This window comes from Chlamydotis macqueenii, chromosome 11 (assembly GCF_036417535.1).
Source record: "Chlamydotis macqueenii isolate bChlMac1 chromosome 11, bChlMac1.mat, whole genome shotgun sequence".
Classification (NCBI taxonomy): domain Eukaryota; kingdom Metazoa; phylum Chordata; class Aves; order Otidiformes; family Otididae; genus Chlamydotis; species Chlamydotis macqueenii.
Window position 1 is genome coordinate 1,137,246 of NC_141566.1, and position 16,401 is coordinate 1,153,646.

A 16,401-nucleotide genomic window follows, 5' to 3' on the forward strand; every position below is an offset into this window, starting at 1 on the left:
GGCTGCGGGCTGACGGCCGGAGCCGCCGGTCCGCAGGGTCCTACCCCCCCACCCCCCCCCCGAGCCGTTCCGTGACTCTGCTCCAGAAACCCCGAGCACCGTGCGTGACGCGGTCCCGCGTGTCCGGCGGGGCGGGGCGCTGCGGCCACGCCCCCCGCCCCCCTCGGCTCGGGGCGGCCCCCGCGGGTAAAACCGTCCCGCGCGGCGGGGCCGCTGCCAGCGCCCGCACCGCGCCGGTGAGTGCGGAACCCGGCGGTGTCCGTGTCCGTGTCCGTGTCCGTGTCCGTGTCCGTGTCCGTGTCCGTGTCCGTGTCCGTGTCCGTCCCCCGGGAGCAGCCTCCTCCGGGCCATCCCGTGCCGGTCCCCCGGGCTCAGAGCGGCCCAGGACCCCCAGCCCCGCTGAAGCCCCCCGAGGGCCGGGACCGGGATCAAGACCCTTGCCTGCTTTGGACCGGCTCTGAAAGCCCGGGGGGACACAGGGAGCCGCTGGGGCTCCCCCAAAGCCCTGTGCTGACCCCTCGCCCCCAGCCATGGCCGAGGAGCTGCATGACCTGCTGCGGGAGCTGGACCAGGTGATGGAGGACTTCGAGAGAGGCCCCTCGTGCCGCTATGAGCAGCATCTGGAGGAGGCGAAGAGGAGAGTGGCACACGGCCCATGCCACAGCGGCCTCGGCGAGCCGCAGAGTGAGTCTGGGGCTGGGGAGCGAGGGGGTCCCGGGACAGCGGTGTCCGTAGGGATGGAGATGCGCTGGGAGCTCTGGGGCTCCTCCGTGGCAAACCCCCGGGCTTCCCGCCCGGCTTCCCGCCGATCTGGCCTCTGCTCTCAGCGGCCGGATGGGTTGCATGGGGCGGTGACTGCGGGATGCTGGCCTAGGGCCCACCAGCCTCTGCTGGGGCTCCTGTTGCGTCGGCTGCGAGAACCCAGAGCTCGGAGGGAACCCGTGGGCTGTAACAGACCCCAGGAGCCCCCGCGGCTGTCCCCACGCTCCTGGTCCGGCCACTTTTTTGTTGCGGTGCCTGCGGCCATGGAGAGCGACCGATGCTTTGCGTCCACAGGTGCCAGCACGTCCCCGGGAAGCAGCCTCAGCTCCAGCGAGGAGGACCTCAACACCCCTGCCGACGCGTACCCCTCCAAAGGTGAGGCTGAAGGCTCTGCCCCGCCGGCTCGGCTCGGCAGCCACGGGCTGTGCCCGGAGCGCGGCTGCGTCCGTGGGGCTCAGCAGGGTTCGGAGGTGGGAATGAGCTGGGGTGCAGGCGTGGGCTGTGACCCCACAGAGCTGCACCGGCCCACGGGAATGCTGTTTTTGGGGGTGCTTGGCTGGGCAGCCCCCTGAACCCCCACCCAGGGCCGGTGCAGAAGCCGCAGGCAATTGCGGTGAGAAGCGAGGGGCAGGGATCTTCCTTCTCCCAGTGGGAGAGCCCTGACGGTGTGCTTCTCCCCGCTAGCGAAGCTCGGAGACACGCAGGAGCTGGAGGAGTTCATTGCGGGTCTGGATAAAGCCTTGGAGGGTACGTACGCGGCTCCGATCCCCGCGCTTCCCAAGGTGCATCCAGGCTGGCGGCACGCCCCTGGGCTCCCGCTGCGGTGGGTTAGAGCCTGCTTTTGGCTGTGGGGGTGCAATCTGTCTTTTCTTCTCTCGGGTGCCTCCGTTTCTCCCAGCTGGTGAACAGGAGGGGATTGGGGGTGCGAAGGCCGGGTCGGTCCCGACAACGAGGGTCTGCAGAGAAGGCGGCCCAGCAGCACAGCCTGCAGAGCTATCGATGTTTTTGGGAAAATCTACCAGTGCGTGCGGCTCTGCGGTCCGTGAGGCTGGCTGCTCCCCAGCAGCTTCCTCCCTGGGGAAACTGAGGCAGGCGCCACACTTCCTCTCCCTGGGTGGCAGGCTGGAGGCAGCGAGAGCTTGATGTAAAAAAAAAACAGACCGTTTCCCCCTAGCAGGCTGCCTCAGTCGCAGTTCTCGGTATCTGTTCCCCTCTCTTCTGAGCGTCCGAAATGAGGTGGCCGGAGGGAAGCTGCTGCTTCTGCTGGTGCTGAGCCAGAGCGGGAGGCGGTGGGGCAGGAAGGGGGCCAGAGCCCCCCCAGCAGATTTCTGCTCGAGCCCCACTGTTGGGGGTGCCTGGGGGGGCCCAGCACACCGTGCAGCCCTCCTCCCCCCAACAGTCATCTCACCGATTTTTTGTTTTTGTTTTTGTTTTCCCCCTTTGATTGTCCTGCAGAGATGTGAGGTGTGGTTTTGGCGGCGAGTTTGGCACGGAGGACCCACAGCAGATGAGCCCCGTGCCCCCCGACGCACCCTCAGCTTCTGCGCCCCTGCCTGGGACGCCAGCGCCAGCCGCAAGCAGGGACTGATCCGGCCGTGGGACGGGTGCCTGCGCCTTGCTGCGCTCCCGCACGCGGGGCAGGGCTCTGCCAGCACGGGACGGGACGAGCTCTCGGTGGGGGCGCCCGGCTTTGCCCTTCAGCGGGGGCTGGCGGCTCCTGGGACTGAGTGGGTTTGGGGGGGTCTGTGCCGCTGTCGAGGCCCAGCGAGGAACCCCGGGTGATTCTGGGGGAGGCCGGCTTGCAGCACACCAGCGAGAGCGCGGTGTCCCCTCCCAGGTCAGGAAAGCCTGCTCCTGCAGCGCGTCCCTCGCAGGCAGCCACCGCTGCTGCTGGCCCTTCGCTTCGCCCGGGCGGCCTCAACTGGGGGCCCCCGCCCGCGCCCCACGCGCCACTGCCCCCGCTGCCGCTGTGAACACTGCGGACAGGGCGCTGCAGGCTGTGCAGGCGGGCTGTGTCTGTATTAAACGGCATCCCAAGTCTCTGAGCCCCCAGCCTTTTCCCTGGGGACCCGTTCCGGGGGCGTGGTGGGACCGGCTGTGCCCCCGTTGATGCTCTTCCTTGGAAAGCCGCCCACTGTACCCCAGAGCTGCCTTTCGGGGGGGTTTTCCCGCTGGCTCCACAGAAAGGAGAGGCAGAGGGCAGCCCTGGCCCAAGCTGGGCTGGCGGCTGTGGGTTTGTTCCCCACGTGCTCGGAGATGTGCCGGTGATGCTCGGAGATGCAGCGGTGATGCTCGGAGATGCGCCGGTGATGCTCGATGCGCCGCGGGGGCCGCAGCACCCTGCTCCGCGGGGAAACAGCCCACATCGAGGGGAGCAGGGCTGCAGGGGCTGCGGGGACGTCCCTGCCGTGCACGCTGGGGGTGGCAGCGACCCCCACGTCACTCGAGATGTTTTTCCTCTCTGAGTCATCGCACACAGGCGTTTCGCCCTCGCCGTCTGGCCCTGGTATTTCTCCCACCTGCGGTCCCTTCTGCCTCCGCACACGGCGGGCGCCGGTCCGCGTGGGAAGGGGTTTTTAGCAGATCACCCCCGGCCCGCCCCGCAGCGCGGTCTCCGGCCAGGTCGTGGCGATGCTGGGTGCTGGGCTGGGGAATCCCGCGCCGTCGCCTTCCGTGGGCACCGCTGGCCGGCTCGTGCCACGTCTGCAGGCGTTGCCAGGCGGCTGCGGATACAAACACGCTCAAAGCCCAGATGTGCTGCGGCTGATACAGCCCTGCGGTGAAAGAACGGCTGCGGCGACGCTCCGGAGAGCTTGTTTGCTGTGGGGGTTGCCAGGAGAGGAGCGTGGGTTTAGCCCCACGTTTCCGCCAGCCCCTCGCATCGCGCAGGCTGGGCGGGTGCCGCAGGCGCCACGAGGCTGAGCTGTCCCGCGTCGCGTGGGGTCCTCTCTGGGGTTTGAGGTGCCCCCCCGGCTCCTGCTGACAGAGCTGGGAGGGCGGTGGGGCTGGCACTGGGCACCCCACAGCGCTGGTTCCACGCGTGGGTGAGCAGTGGTGATGCTCAGCCCAAACCCCCCCAGGATGGATTTGCGCGCGTCACTGCAAGCAAACCCTTTGGGCACAGATTCTCCCTCGGGACAGGGTGTTGGGTTTTATTTTTTTGTCCCTGGGGACCCCGGGCAGGGGTTATGGACACGGCTGGGTGGCACAGGGATGGGCGCTATGGCGTGCCCCAGCCCGCGGTGGGACAGTTGTCCGAGGGCTGCTGGGAGGGTCGCTGCCCCCCGGCCGTGCTCCCGGGGCGGCTGGAAACCCCAGCGCAGGGCGGGCTGAGGCTGAGCGGGACGGTCAGTGCGGAAGGTCGGCCGTCCCCTCTGTGCACATGCGGTGGAGGGGCTGCAGAAATAATCAGCGCCACGAGCACGTCCTGCCATGGGCCGGTTCCTCTCCTGGGCCCCTCTTCCCACGGCAGCCGGGAGGAGGCTGGAGCGGGGCTGGGGAGCACTGCTGTGGGGTTCTGCAGATTTGGGAGAGCCCTTTGGGCCCGCCAAGGTGGGAGCCCACCCTCCGGAGGCACCCGGCGCTGAGGGCGCTGGAGGAGCCGGGGACGGGCAGGCCCTGCGATGCCAGGGGGATGCTGGAGCCCCCAGCATCAGCTGGGTCCAGGCTGGTGGGGCAGGGATCGGGGCTGCAGCCCCCCGTCCCGCCCCGGTCAGCGGGGCAGAAACCCAGACATCGCCAGGCTGCGGCAGGCACCGCCGCCGCCCACTTGACGGATTTCTTAGAAGCGGCAGCGGCGTGCGCGGGGCCGCCGAGGGATGGGAAGCGGCTAACCGGAGCGGGGGCAACCGCGCGGCCCGGCTGCCTGCACCTTTTCCTTCACGCTGCAGACTCAGCCTTTCCGGAGCCGGCGGGGGCGAAGCGCCGGCGGAGCGGCCGCCACGCGCTTTTTCCGCAGGGTCTTTAGTGAGCCCCCCCTCCAGGCTGGGGACGCTCGGAGGAGTCACCAGAATTCCCCTAAAGAAATGAGAGCTATTTTGGGAGATAACCTGACCCCGCGGGATGCCGTCTGCTGGCCCCTTTCTTTCCCAACAAGCCCTCTGACGTGTTTTGGGGTGATCTTCCCACATTTAGGGGAAAGGAGAGGTAGGACCCGTTCAGGTCCTGACTTAGGAGCCTATTTTCATAGCGTCACAGAGCGGTTTGGGTTGGAGGGGGCCTTTGGAGGCAGTGAGGGGAGCGCCCATGGGGGTCCCGTCCCGGGGGGAGTGGGAAGGAGCACCGGAGCGCAGAGCTCGGGAGGTTTTTCCTGGGGACACGGATCCCCCACGCCCCCAACACCAGCCGGGCGCAGGCATCTCCTGGATGCTCTTTCCCGCTCAACCCCACCCCGTGCTCCTCCGAACCGAGCCGGGCCCTGACTTCATCCCCCAGGTATCCGGGAGACAATGGCGGCGGCGGCGGCCAGCGCGGCATCCTGTCCCCTTGCCCCCCAGGTCACTTCCCGGGATTGTTCTGCTCTGCTCGGACAGGGGCCGTCCCCGGGGACCGCCAACAAGGAGCCCCAGCGCCGCTGGGCTCGGCGGCGTTCGTCCGGCGGCAGAGCACGCGTGGGGCGCGGGATGATGGCGGGGAAGGGTTATCCCGTCTCCAGGGGCTTTCTCCCCCCGCCTTTCCCCCTGCTCCGTTCCGCGCTGCGTCCTGCGGTCCCCACCAGCAGCGTTGGGCAGGAGCCCGGTTTCCACCCCACCCAAAACCCTTCGGCCGAGGCTGCGAGGCCGGCCCGGGTCGGGGCAAGCTGCGGGGAGAACAGGGGAGCACAGCCGATCCGGGCTGGGGCTCCCTGCTGGCTTAGTGGGCACTCATCTCGCAATTAAGCTAATTAGACTAACACCAGCAGAGTCCGGCCCTGAGTCACCGTTCCTCGGCACCACAGCTGCACTCAAGCAGGGGGCTAAGCCTGCAGATACCCCTCCTCGACATAATCGCCTGCTCTCCGCGCCCGGGGGCTAGCAGTCTGTCCATACAACGATCTTTGGACCCAAAATATTTTTTTTTTCTCTTGTAAGTCTTTGTGGTTTGGTTAGTATGATGCTCAGCTGCACGGTCCTGTCCTCAGTGTCCCATGGGTTTTCCTGTCCTACCGCTGTAGGGCACGTTCGGATTTTAAAGGTCAATTCTTTTCCCAATTTTCTGTAATATTTGCTTTTTTTGGGGGGTGCAGCAGGCCAGGGCTGGGTGGGTATCGCCGGTGGATGAAGAGCACCGTCCTCCCGCAACCTGGGTGGTCCAGAGCACCCCCCCCCGCCCCCGCTCGCCCTCTGCGTGGTCAGCTCGGGCCTGGCTCTCGGTCCTCCCGCCTGCCCCAGCCCGGGACTGGGACCGGGACCGGGACCTCTCCTGGGGTGCTCTCTCCAAGCAGGTCCCAGACCCAAGGTCCCAGAGCAGGGCAGGTCCCGGAGCACCCAGTGCTTTGGACTGGGGTCTGCTGGCACGGGGTGGGTGGGGGGCCGAGGATACCGCAGTGGCGGGAGAGGCAGAGGGCGGCGGGCGAAAATGACGCTGAGGGGCAAAGCAGGGGCCGCGGGGATGCGGTGGTGGGACGCGGGGTGCTCTCAGCTCCGCTCCCATCCCGGCCACGTGTTTCCAGCTTCGGCTATTTCAGGGCTTCCTGTTTCCCCGAACCCAGCGGCTTCCTGGCGCTGGGGACGAGGCCGATGGCGCTGGGCTGTCCCTGCCATCGCGTGGTGGGTCTGACTTTCCCCTTCGGCCAAGGGGATTTTTTTTTTTTTTTCCTTTCTTCTGGTGAAGCTCCTGGGCAAGTGGCGTAGAAAACAATGGGCAGGAAACCGGGGATGGGGTCTGCTTTCCCGATCCCGGCCGCTCTGCCCGTGGAGCATCCACAAGGACCTCCAGGTCCGTGTTTCTCTTCCCAAGCTTCCTGATGGAGCGTCCCAGCCACGTCGGGATGAGCAGGAGGGTGGAGGAGCGGAGCAGAGCCCTCTCCTTCCCTCTCTGCCCCAACCCCAAACACGTTGCCTCACAGAAAATCTCTTCTGCTGAGGTTTCCGAGCGGCACCTCCCTGTCCTGGTTGTTTCTGGTTCTTCCAGGCCTTGAGAAAATAAATGCTGATTTATTTTTTTCTTTCCAAGAAAACCGTAATTTAAAGTTCATTTAGTGGGAAAACTGTGGGTCCCGTGGGAGCTGGACGTGGGGGTGCGCTGGGGAGCGCTGGGGGCAGGAGGAGACCACCGCGGCTCCCCAGTTCGGCACGAGGCTGCAGGGGGATTACGGGGAGCAGCCGGGCAGCAGCCGGTGGGTGCACACACGCCGGGGGGCTCTGGGCTGGGTTTGGCCCACCTAGGGGGGCGTGGGTGGGGGAACTGGGGGGGTGCTGGGTTTTGGAGGGTTTTAGGACTGCTTGTTCTCCTCCAGACGTGCCCGGTTTGGGGTCAGTGACGGAGGCAGCGGCAGGACAGAGGTGCGATTCCCGCTGTGGCCTCGCGGTGGGCTCACGCGGGGACCCTCCGCACGCGCTTTCCCCGCCCTTGACCCCTCCCCTGCAAAACGAGGAGCGTACCCCTTTAAGAGCCCGCCGCCCACACTCAAGATGGCGCCGGCAAGGCGTGCTCCTGCTTCAACGGCAGCGCAACGCGCCTGCGCGCAAGCCCTGCCAGCAGAGAGGAGCGGAGCAGGGCGGGGCGGCGGGGCGTCACGCGAGCGCCGCCGCTGGCCCCGCCCCTTCCTCGCCCCGCCCCGCCGCGCCGCGCGCGGAGCCGGCCGTCGCGCAGGTGCAGCGCGCGCGGGGGCCCGGGCCGGGGCCGGGCTCGGCCTGAGCGGCGGCGGCGGAGGCGGAGGTGGGGGGCGAGGGGCGAGGGGCCTGGGGCGGGGGGCTGAGGTGTTTGGGCGGGGGCGGAGAACTTGTGGGGCCGGGCGCGGGGCCGCCTCTTTGCCCGCTGCGTTTTGCGGTCGGAATGTGGCGGGGTGGGAGGGGGGGCGGCTTTGGGGCCCCCCTGGCAGCGGGGGCGCGGGGGCTTCGGAGCAGGGAGGGCGAAGGGAATCGCGACGCGGGAGGATTCCGGGGTCCCCGCGTCGGGCAGGGACGTTCTCCAGGGAAACCGGAGGCGAGGCCCGCGTCTGGAGAGGGAGCAGCCCCGCTTGCTCCGGGTGAGGGGGTGACCCCCGGTAGCACGGCGGGGCCTGACCCCCGGTAGCACGGCGGGGCCTGGCTGCCTTGTCGTCCCTGAGCGAGTCCCTCTTTTCTCTTCCCGCAGCTCCGAGAGGCGTCGGAGGGCAGGCGGGAGCGGCCGAGCCCGGGGAGGAGGTACGGCCGCGCTCGCTGGATGGGTGAGTGCCCCTCTCCTAATTACTGAGGGTAATTACTGACCCCGCCTGGGACCGGGGAGCCGGGCTCGGGCAGCCTGCGGCGGGGTGACCAGCTGCCGAGTCACGCCACCCGCTTTTCCTTCTGCCCGCCTCGGCCGGGGCGGGGGTTCCTCCGGGTCCGTTCGGGTGCTGGAGGCAAATTCCCAGGCGAAGGAGCCTGCAGGAGCAGACAGGGTGGGAAGCAGGGCAGCCGGAGCTTGGGAATGCTGTAATTCGGTGCGTGCCACCGGCGTCTGGCTGTTGGGAGCGTTTTTTGTCCAAGCGTTAAAGCCTTCGTTAAGCTGGCAGGTTGTACCTCGGTTTTCTTTGCAGGCGGAACCGGAGGAACAGTTTAGCTGTTGATGCTTGTGCAAAGCAGGTATTTGTGAAGGGCACGATTTGTAATTTTCCAGGTGTTGGTGGTTCTGCTCTGGGGGGCCGTGGGGCAGGACTGGGAGCACTGGCAGCTGGGAGGTGGCAGGGATGCGAGGCTCGGCAGACGCAGCTGCGCCTCTGACTCCCTTTGTTCCCAGAAGAAACTGAGAACAGGGCTATTTTTGTTTTTAAAATACTGCTTGAGTGACGGTTGTATAAAATAGCGAATTGTTTGTAATTTTTCGGGAGGCAATGGCCAAATTGTCTTCTTGCCGGCCCGAGCTGGAGCCTTGTGGAGCTCCTCTGCGCGGTGGCAGGTGAAGGTCTGTGGTGTTTGACCTTAGACTTGGTTGCACCAAAACATCTTTTGAGGTTTGGATTTGGTTTGCCCAAGATTTTGTGGCGCTGTAGCCAAGAGCTGTTCCCCAGTAACTCCAGAAGCTGAAATGGTTTGGGAGCAGCACCCAACCAGTGGTGGTTTTTTTTAATGGAGCTCTGTTGTCTCTGCTCCTTCTAACCCCTCTGTACGCTGCGCACACCTGAAAACGTAACAGCAGGTTTCCTTTGGTCTCCCTGTGGACTCGTAGGGCACGATTGTCAGCTACCAGAAAGCTGCAGAAGGCAGTAAATCACCCCTAAAATGGGTGATTTTCTACCCTTGCGCCATAAAATACCGAAGCTCAATTCTCTTCTCTCCTGCCATGTTTTGCAGGAGTTTCTTGGGAATTGTGCCACACAGACGTACTTTTCTTTTCTCTCGTGTCCCTTGCCGTATGACTGTGCTGCTGCTCTCTGTGGCTGGCTGCTCTCGGCAGCCCCATAGCGTTTCGGGAGTGGGTAACGCTGCGAGGCAAGGTTTATTTTCAGCTAGGTACTCGCCTTTGGTTGTTCTCCAGCGTTGCTTTGTCCAGTGTGCATTGATCTGGTTTGTGTTTTTTTTTTTTTTAATTTAAAAACAAACAAAAAAAAGTAAGCTATGAAGCTGGTAATTGAGTAAGAAATGCGGCTGTAACACCAATATTTCAGGAAACGTCTGCTAACAATACCTTATTCTTTCGGCACTGGATGCGATAGCAAGGACAAGCCGGTTGCGCAATTGTGGCGCGGCAGGGTACAATTAGAGGACGGAGTCGCTTGCTTTCTGGATCAGGAGCTGCTCTTCACAAGCTGGTTTCATGGGAGGAATCGTTAAGCAAGCTTTTAGGTGAGCAGCAGTTACTGTCACGCCAGCAGCCGGCGGCAGGGTTCAGCGGGGGGGTTTGTAAAGGTGTCCACCCTCGCCTGCCTCCTCCTCCCCCCACGCCCACGTTATTTCTTTCCCTCTGCATTTTCTTCTTCCATCCTTGGTGTGGCAGGGGGCACCAGCTGTGTCTCCAGCTGGATCTGGTCACTGGTGACAGAAAGACAAGCCTGCCCCCCAAAATTCCTCGCCTTGAGCGTGCTTACTTAGGGGTGGAGTTCGTCCCTGTAGCATCGCCAGTCGTTTGGGTGTTCTGGGGATGGATGAGGTCCGACCGGGCGGCCGGCGTCCCAGCCTGCGCACGCAGCCGGGCGAGGGCTGGCCGTGGCTGACGTTGCCATCGACTGGCCAGACTCATCCAGCGGGTTCGTCCGGGAGTTTGGATTCAGCGCCCGAGTGCACAATTTGACAGCATGTGTTTGAATATTTACCTGCATCTTGCATCATGCTTTTAATTATTCCCCCTGGAATACCAGCTCACTCTTGGTTGTGCCGCAGAGCTCCGCGTGCGGGTGTTTCGGAAGGACCGCCGGCCCCGGCTTTGGAGGATCCCTCTCCAAATGAGCGCGGAGGGCCGCCCGTCTCCTCGGGCAGCGTCTGGAGACAGAGCGGATGAGGGCCCGGGGGAGCCTGCCGCGTGAGACGGAGCCGGCACGCCGCCTCGGCCGAGGTAACGGTGGGCACATCTACATCTGCGGAGCAGGAGGAGCTGCAAAGCCGGGTGACGTGGGCTTCTGTCGTGCTGCGCGCCCGTCGCTGTCCCGCTGCAGGTGTTTGTGTGGTGCCCTCGGTTTGAGGCCGGTGCTTGCGCACTGCGAGGTGGCGCGAAAACACCCTAACTCGTATTTCGGGGCTTGTCCCTGCGTCCTTGGGGTGAAGCCGCCGAGGTGTTCCTCGGGGCTGAGGACGGGGTGAGCCTGGCTCTGGGCGGGCGGCTGTTGCAGCACCCTGTTGTTATCTGGCGAGGAAAGAAGTGGCTGCGCTGCAGGGCAGGGTCAGGTTGTCCCTCCCAGGACAGAGCGGGCTGCCCTGGAAGCTGCTGCTGTCTCTGTGTGACTCTTTTTCAGTCCAGCTTCAGCAGCCAACTGGCTGCACTTTGGTTTTGGCTGTGCCGGGGCTGTGAGTGTGTTTTGTTCAGAAGCGGGGACGCTGCAGGCCTGGGGGAGGTGAGAACACCCAGACGGGCGCTTTGGTTGGATGGAGGCAACCGGTGGCTTTTTGGGGGGTGGGAGATTTTAATCGTGTCTGTCATTTTCATTGTAAAAGTCCTTTTGCCTCTTCATGGATTTTGCTTTCAGCAGAAAATTCTCAGGAAATTTAAGTACTGCAGTGAGAGCTACACAAGGTGTATGAAATTACCTTGATTTTTTTTTTTTTTTTAGTGACTCCTGCTACAATATAACTTCTAAATAAGTCCGTGGGAGTCAGTGGCAGTCCTGGCACTTCTGCCCTTCGAGAGAGCGTAAGGACCACAGTCCGTAAAGGGAAAATCCTTTGTGTGTTTGTATCGTGCCCGTGATCTCTGAAGTGCTGCGTGACAATACGGTGAACAGTTCCTGGTGAAATGTACCTGCAGTTGCGTTTTCCGGAACGCTTTATACAACAGGTGTGGAAGGTGCCCGTTAGCAGAGGGGCTGAAACCTGCCTGCTGCGGCTGAGGTGACCGTGCCACCGCTGAGTTGCTTCCCGGGAACCTGGCTGGAAATCCAGCAGAGGGTCAGGCTGCTTGTTTCGGAGGCTTTAGTTCCTTAGATGTGTTTCGCTTTTCCCCAGGGGGATACGGAAACCTCTTTGTGTTCCGAGGGCGCTGGCGCTGCGGGTAGCTGCGGAACGTTTGGACCCCAAACGCGGCAACTCCCGCTGTTGGAGGGTGGAAGGTGAGCTGTGCAGCGTGTGTCCTGGTTTGCAGGAGGCTGCGCCGTCTGTGGAAATCCAGTGAGTCCCAGAGCTGCTGCAGCATTGCCGTCAGCGTGTTGGCCCTGTTGTTGGGGTGCCAGCTGGTTCCAGTTCAGCGCAGGGGGTTTCAGACCTGCTGGGCATTCAGCACTTCCAAAATGCCATTTTTATCCCTCCTCTTCAGGAACTTCTATTTATTTATTTATTTTTTAAAACATCTAGTGACTGTACGAGGAAAGCGTGTGCACTTTGGATCGAGTAGCCAGCCTGCAAGCAGAACAAAACCCATTGCTTTGACAAAAAAATGTTTGAAATCCCCTGCCTCACGTGCGCTGAGCAGCGCAGGTGGATTTCGTGGAGAGGGAAGGTAACCTGTGTGCGCAGCGCTGGGGGCCTGGCTGCGTCGCAGCATTCGGCACGTGCCACCCGTGGCTCTCCCTGCGATTTGGCAGCGCCGTTTGGGTCAGGAACCTGGCTCCCTGGGCAGGCTTAGCGGCAGTTCTCGCCGCGGCTCCCATTCTCCCCCCGTAACCTCCTTGCTGTTGCGACGGGGAGGCTTTTGGCAGGCTTTTCTCACGGAGGGTTTTGTGCCAGTTGGGTGCTTTATGTTCTCTTTGTGCCTTGGAAAATCCCCCCCTAAGTCCCTTGTAGCCTGTATTTCAGTGATTTGGCTGTTTTCTACCTTGTCAAGCAAGAAGCAGAGCTGCAGTCTCCCCAGAAGAAGTCTTCTCTGATACCACGTTGTGCTCTTTGAATTTCAGGGTGTGCTGTGAAGTGTCTCATAAAAAGAGATCGGATACCCTGCTGGAAGACATACAGTGCTTGGCACTTCACAAAAGCATGGAATGTCAGTTTTCCTGCTGAAACTTGATGCAAGCTTGAACCTAAACTGGGCTGTAAAGTATAACAGGAAATATTTGCTGAAATCTTGCTGTTGTAGCCGTGATGGTCCTTATTTTTTAAAAAAAAGGGAAAAAGTAAAGGAGAAGGGGAAAAAAGTGGTGGTGTTTGAAGTGAGATGATACTTTATCAATGGTTATTTAGCTTTTTTTGTCTGACACAGATAAAGCTTATGCCCAAAACTTTTAGATCTGAAGGACTTCAGCTCTGTAAGGGCAAATCCTTGTCATTTTTGAATTGCAGTGTAAACGTAACAGATAAAGATGGGGTGATTGCCCCTCATGTCATCCCAAAGCGAAGATCGGCTGTGCTGGCGTTGCGTGGCTGGTGGTTGTGGCGCGTGAATGGCGTGTGACTGTGGACTGTGCCCATCGCTATGTCAGGAATCGCTTTTAGGAGACGTTGCCGGGCCTCGCAGCATGTCTGGTTTCGATGAGGCTGGTGCGTATCCGCTGTGCTTCCCTGCCGTAACGAGGAAAAAGAACGCTTTTTAGAAAAACCGCGTTTGGCCGGTACTGTCGGTTTTCATGCTGCCCTGAAGACTTTTCCGTGTTAAGATCTTCTTGTATTGCATCCAAGTCATTTTTCCACGGGATTTTGTGGCGGATGTGCTGTGGCTGGTTTGATATGCCGCCGTGAAGCGCCGCGTGTCGCACCGCGCCGGGCTGAAGCTGCAGGTCGGGGGACTGCTCCCTCCGGACCCCATCACAGGGAGAGGATGGAGGGGGGGTCCTGCAGCCTTCGGTGATCCAGTTTAAGACTAGAGGTTTTGGCAGGAGGTGGCTTTAGAGTCTTCATCCAAGACTTTGATGTTTTCAGGCTGCAAACCATGTCAGGTCTGTTCTTACCGTTGAAGCAGCCTCCGTGGTGAAAGCCGCCTGCATTCACTCTGGCTGTTTCGCTCTGGGTCACGCGTCAACCACGCTCTTCCCACGTGCGCTGGGCGGGCTGGGTGAAGGCAGCGACATCCGGCTGCGCGTTGTTGAAGAGCTGCTAACCCGAGGGTGGCCTGCAGACACTTCAGTGTCACCGCTTACCAGCTGCACAGGTATGTTTTAAAAACAAAGCCCTAGCTCAGCTGAAACGCCTACGCAGAGCCGTGCTGATCAACCGGTGTCACTGCCCTGGATTTCCAGAGAGGCTGGTAATGGCAGAGAAGCTGCCGGCTGTGTTCCAGTATGGAAACTGCTGGAAATAACTGGATTTGGTCTGGAAAATACAGAAAGCTTTAAAAACAGTACCAAAACCCCCTTCGTTGTCTGTTGTGGGGCACAGCCACAGACTGCCTGTGAATTTGGTCTTTTGCATTTTCACATTAGGCTGCTTTTTGTCAAAACGTGAACCTGAAAAGGAGCTGGAAGTGTTTGTCAAGGAGCTCGTGGCTGTTAGGGACTCGTGTGGTGGTTGTGCTTCAGGACCGGGGAAGAGGTGTCTGAGCCAAGACTGTGGCTTAAAATGGAAATCACGCAAAGTTTAGGAGCACAAAACTGAATGCAGTGAAAGCAGGGCAGTCAGACTTGCGCCTCAGCATGTATTGTGTTTCTGTGTGACGAAGCGTCTCACAGAAGTGGGGATTTCTGGAGAACAGCGCTGAAATGTCTGCAGTCCCAGTAAGCGCACCGGTCAGGCTGCTTTGATCTGAACCCGCGCTTCCCCAGCGCCTCCTGTCACCCTCCTGACCAGACGGCTGAGGAGCCCGCAGCGACGCTGGAGGTGCTGTCTCTGGATGATGACACCTGGAAACCTGCTGTCTTTGTCGGAGTCAGGATGAGGAAGGAAGGGAAGCCGCACTGGAGCAGAGCTGCGGTGGGGTAATGTTGTACCAAACCTGCTGGAGAAAGCTGGGTGACTGAGCGGGAGGTGAGCTGGGCCCGAGAGCTGTCTGAGGGCCGTGCTCGGTGTGGCGGGAGGGGTGCCAGTCAATCGCAGCGACGCCGTGGCTCCAAGAGGAGCGATGTGGCTGTTCTGAGGGACGCTGGGGTCGGTCTGGCCGAGTGCGTCTTCCCACACTCATCCTCAGGTCAACTGTAGAAAAACAATGGCAATATCAACAAAAATGTTTGATTGGGAGCCGACAGCTTTGTGGGTGGGATGGGCACTGGGAGCTGTGGTTGCCTGTTGGTGTCGGGAAGGGCTGCTCCTCGGCTTTAGGAAGCAGAGCGAGGTGGTGTGTGTAGCGTACTGAAAAGATGCTATCTGTTGGAAACGTAACCCGCTTTCAGCCTGCAGGCAGTTGTGGGACTGGTTCTGCGTCTGAATTCCCCTTCAAATTCACCTTCAGAGAACAGGGCAAGCCCTGGAGGTGCGGAAGGGTCTGTGGGCTGTGGAGCTAACGCCGCCTTGCTTGGAAACCTGTTTCCCCACAGCGTTTGTAGGAAACACCAGTGCTGCACACAGTTCCCAGCGCTGGAGCGTGCGCTTCCCTGGTCTGTGCCTCACTTCTGTGCGTGGAAACTCGCTGATAGCTCCTCTCTGTGCAAGAGCTTTCCCCGTCGCTGTCTTGCGTCGTTGTAAGAAGTTTTTCATGGGAATTTGCCCCCAGCCGGAACAGGACCTGGTTTGCCAGAGGTGATTCAGCAACCTGACAGTTGGTAAGCCCGGTAACCTCGCAGTCGCTCTCATTTGCTGACTGTTGAATGTGACTTGGCTTGTTTTAATGCAATTCCTTAAAACTGTACCCAGCGCGATCAATACTGCAAGGAACTGGAGCACGCCTGGGAAGAGGGAGGGAGAATGAGGTTTCCGGGAGAGGCCAGCTGATGCAGTGGATAATCGGGAGGAGGTAACTGAGAAAATACGTTTCTAATAATGAGTTATGATCAGTCAGTTGGCAGCTGAGCTGAACTTGTGCTAAACAACGTTTCTTTTGGTTTCCAGAGGACTGGGGCTGGTCTTGAACGGGGACAGGAGTGCCTTTGGCTGCATCCGTGTGCTCGCTCGTCTCGGTTGGCGCTGCTTGCAGTCGTGCCTGGGGTTATGGCTGCGGCGGTGCCAAAACGCCCAGTGTGGTTTTTGGGATGGGGAACACGAACACAGCAGTCTGCTTCTGGAAGTGATTTCACTTCACCTGGAAGTGAAGCGATGCAGTATGAATCACCCCTGCCGCTAGCCCGGACCCGCAGGTGCCTTTCATGCAAATAGCTGAAACCCAGCAGCTTCTGCCATTTCCGCAAGAGGTGAATAAGCTTCCCCCCGTTTCGTGGATGGAGACACTGAGGCAGATAACAAGGTTTGGATAAAATCCACAGGTTGCTTTGTGGGACAGGGATGCAGCCCTACGGCTGTTGGCTCCTGGTCTCAAGTCTGCCCGCGCGATCTTGTCTTGTAATGTCTTTTTGCTCGTTGGTACCGCGGGAAAAAAAGGAGCTCCTGCTTCGTGTCAGAAAGGAAAGCAAGGTGCGGGAGCAGGCGAACGTCAGGGGCTGGCTGGAAGCCCTTTGTTCCTGGGATGACTCTCGGGAGCAGACCTTCCCCAGAACCTTGGCCTCCCTGTGTCCTTTTCCATCTCTTGTCGTCTCTGCAGCACGCGAGGTCTGCGTGTGGCGGGCGGGCGGCTGGGCCGACTCGGCTCTGTAGTGGCACTGCCAAGCCTGGGCGCTTTCTGGATGTCCTTGGCCTTTGTTCTCCGCTCAGAAAGCCAGATGTTTCCAGAGCTCCCATCCCACTCCCGCTTGTTGCTGTTTGTTTCCCCAAGCGCTTGGCAGGCGTGTTCCTACTTGGTTTTTGTTTAAATGTGCACAGGCCCGGGGATTAGGAGCAGCGTGTACAGTGTTTATGCCAAAACTTTCCTCACAAATAGCGGTTTTAGAAAGTCGTACAAAGCCTTTCCCAAGGGCTGTGCCTTCCAGGTACTGACGGGGCA

General features: G+C 61.1%; 2 protein-coding genes across 4 annotated transcripts in view; both read left to right on the forward strand.

The window, feature by feature from the left end:
* Window positions 1–181: 181 nt before the first annotated feature.
* Window positions 182–2,802, forward strand: LOC147599339 (regulator of cell cycle RGCC-like). The gene is made up of 4 exons (XM_086756641.1): window positions 182–684; window positions 1,057–1,137; window positions 1,447–1,509; window positions 2,218–2,802. Exons 1-4 carry the CDS (start codon window positions 531–533, stop codon window positions 2,223–2,225), a joined length of 306 nt encoding a protein of 101 aa, XP_086612767.1. The 5' UTR covers window positions 182–530; the 3' UTR covers window positions 2,226–2,802.
* A 4,733-nt stretch (window positions 2,803–7,535) lies between these two features.
* Window positions 7,536–16,401, forward strand: part of LOC104486771 (Cl-/H+ antiporter 5) — a 35,627-nt gene continuing 26,761 nt past the window's right edge. Inside the window, exons 1-2 of one of the 3 annotated variants that reach the window (XM_086756664.1) lie at window positions 7,536–7,554; window positions 8,038–8,110. In XM_086756664.1, coding sequence (XP_086612790.1) covers window positions 8,107–8,110 — 4 coding nt within the window. In that variant the 5' untranslated portion in view covers window positions 7,536–7,554; window positions 8,038–8,106. Of the gene's footprint in view, window positions 7,555–8,024; window positions 8,111–10,288; window positions 10,414–16,401 lie in introns of those variants that run through there. The other 2 variants (XM_086756665.1, XM_086756663.1) reach the window with 2 other exon arrangements.